At 43.0% G+C, this 2500-nt stretch overlaps 1 protein-coding gene across 1 annotated transcript in view; it reads left to right on the top strand.

Moving 5' to 3' along the window:
* Positions 1–2500, top strand: part of osbpl3b (oxysterol binding protein-like 3b) — a 49253-nt gene that overhangs the window by 15624 nt on the left and 31129 nt on the right. Inside the window, exon 2 of the mRNA XM_087812394.1 lies at positions 843–961. Within this exon, the coding sequence (XP_087668520.1) occupies positions 881–961 (81 nt within the window). The 5' untranslated portion in view covers positions 843–880. The remainder of the gene's footprint in view (positions 1–842; positions 962–2500) is intronic.

Genomic DNA, 2500 nt, shown 5'->3' on the forward strand with positions numbered 1-2500 from the left:
GATGGATGATGGGTGGGTGGGTGGGTGGGTGGATGGATGGATGGATGGATGGATGGATGGATGGGTGGGTGGGTGGGTGGATGGATGGATGGATGGATGGATGGATGGATGGATGGATGGATGGATGGATGGATGGATGGATGGATGGATGGATGGATGGGTGGGTGGATGGATGGATGGATGATGGATGGGTGGGTGGATGGATGGATGGATGGATGGGTGGATGGATGGATGTGTAAATGTATTGTATTTATTTAACACCCTTAGTAAAATATAAACCATAAAATGAACAAAACAACAAAATAAAATATGACTTAAAGGAAAATGAAAAATAAATCACAGTCTCATACGTATATTGATCAGTATCATGTAAACACTAAATATTAACTAATAAATTATCAACATCATGACCTGCTTAATGTGAACAAATATTGACTTTAATAGAAAAAAAATCAATAATCATTTAAAAACAACAACGTTAAGATTCTTGCTGCGTGTTGAGTCACGGTTCTGTTCAGAGGCGACAGAACCGGGTCAGCAGCTCCACGACGGGTTGAAATGCCCGCGAGGGGGGGCGGGTGCACGACCTCTGACCCCTGACCCCCGTCACGACAAACTTCTTATTCTATCGCCGAGATCTTCCCTGAAGACCCCGGAGAGAAGGAACGTGGTCCGACACTGATGGAGCGGATCAGTGAGGCGGGCCGGCGTGTTCGGAACATGTCCTGCTGGACCAGTGTTCTGAAATAATGACCCGGTTCTGACCCCGGACACGACCAGTACCACGTGACGGCGTCTTCTCACAGGTGTCTCCTCGACTCACAGGTGTCTTCTCTCCGCAGGGATGTCAGCGTTCCTGCTCTAACGTGCAGCTGCAGCCATGAGCTCCGAGGAGCGAGCGTCCAACATGTCCGTGAAGATCTCGCTGTCTCGCAGCAACAGCAGCTGCTCGTCCAAACAGGTGAGACCTCCTCGAACAAACAGGTGAGACCTCCTCGAACAAACAGGTGAGACCTCCTCGAACAAACAGGTGAGACCTCCTCGCCACGATAAATGGTGTCAGGAGTAGGATGATCCCAGGAAGGCCTTCACGGTGCGACACAAAATAAAAACATCCATGAGATGCGTTTGTTGCAACAAAACTTCAATCCCAGTTCCTGTGGATCCTTAAAGTCTTCAAATACATTCAATTCATTCAAATAAAAATAAGACTTTAATCACTTTTTCTGAAGTATTACAAAGTAAACACTTAATCAATACTATTGATGTTGGTTTTAAATCTGAAAATATTGATTTATTGGTCATTTAAAATGAATAACAGATTAAAAATGATCACAATAGTGGAACTAACAACTACTACTTTCAGAATCAGAATCAGAATCCTTGTATTGTCCCGCGAGGGGAAATTCGGTTTAACAACAGCAATATACCAAAAAATAAAACACCCAGAAATAAAATATTAAAAAAGAAAAAATCTAAATAGAATAGAAAATAAATCTGCACTATATTATATACACAATCATATTTACAAAAATAACAAGAAAGGTGCAGTTAAATAATTATCTTGGTGTGTTCTTGTTGTGGAGTCTGATGGCAGCAGGGAGGAAGGACCTGCGGTACCTCTCCCTCACACACCTGGGATGGAGCATCCTATCACTGATGGAGCTCCTCAATGCCCTCAGTGTGTGCTGGAAAGGGTGAGACAAGTTCCTCCTGATGGAGGCCAGCTTGCTCTGTATCCTCCTCCCAGACACTTCCTCCACAGGATCCAGGGGGCGCCCTAGGACGTAACCGGCCTTCTTAATAAGGCTGTCCAGTTTAGCCCTATCCTTTGCTTTCATGCTGCTCCCCCAGCAGACCACACCGTTGAAGATGGCAGAGGCCACTACTGAGTCATAGAATGAGTTCAGGAGTGACCCCCGGACACCAAACGACCTCAACCTCCGGAGCAGGTAGATTCTACTCCGTCCTTTTTATAAAGAGCAGCAGTGTTATCCACCCAGTCCAGGCGGTTGTTGAGGTGAACACCCAGGAACTTGTAAGACGTGACAATCTCAATGTCCCTGGATGTTCAGTTCAGTTTCTCAGAGCGATATATCATGATATACTTTAGTAACATATATACTTATATAACAAGTATATATGTGTAGTATTCAAGTAACGATGAGGTCGTCACTGCTTTCATTTGTTTTCAAACCAAAATATGTCCAAACGTCAGCTTTTAAAGCTGCTGGACTCACTGTATCCTCTCGTCCTCAGTCATCATTCTTCATTAAGCTGCGGAGGACGCAACGACCGCTGCCATCTAGAGGCCGGACGTTTAATTGTGTAACAAAAATGAATAATCGTCGGGAATATTTAAAGGTTAATTATAGATTTTTTTAAAAGTATTATTTTATTTTACACTCATTTTATTAAAGATGTAAATTCAAGGTAGTGTTTTTTTTTTCATTTTTGATTGATTGTCAAATAAAATGTAATTAGAAAATTATAATCGTGA

Source organism: Callionymus lyra, chromosome 17 (assembly GCF_982586985.1).
Source record: "Callionymus lyra chromosome 17, fCalLyr1.hap1.1, whole genome shotgun sequence".
Classification (NCBI taxonomy): domain Eukaryota; kingdom Metazoa; phylum Chordata; class Actinopteri; order Syngnathiformes; family Callionymidae; genus Callionymus; species Callionymus lyra.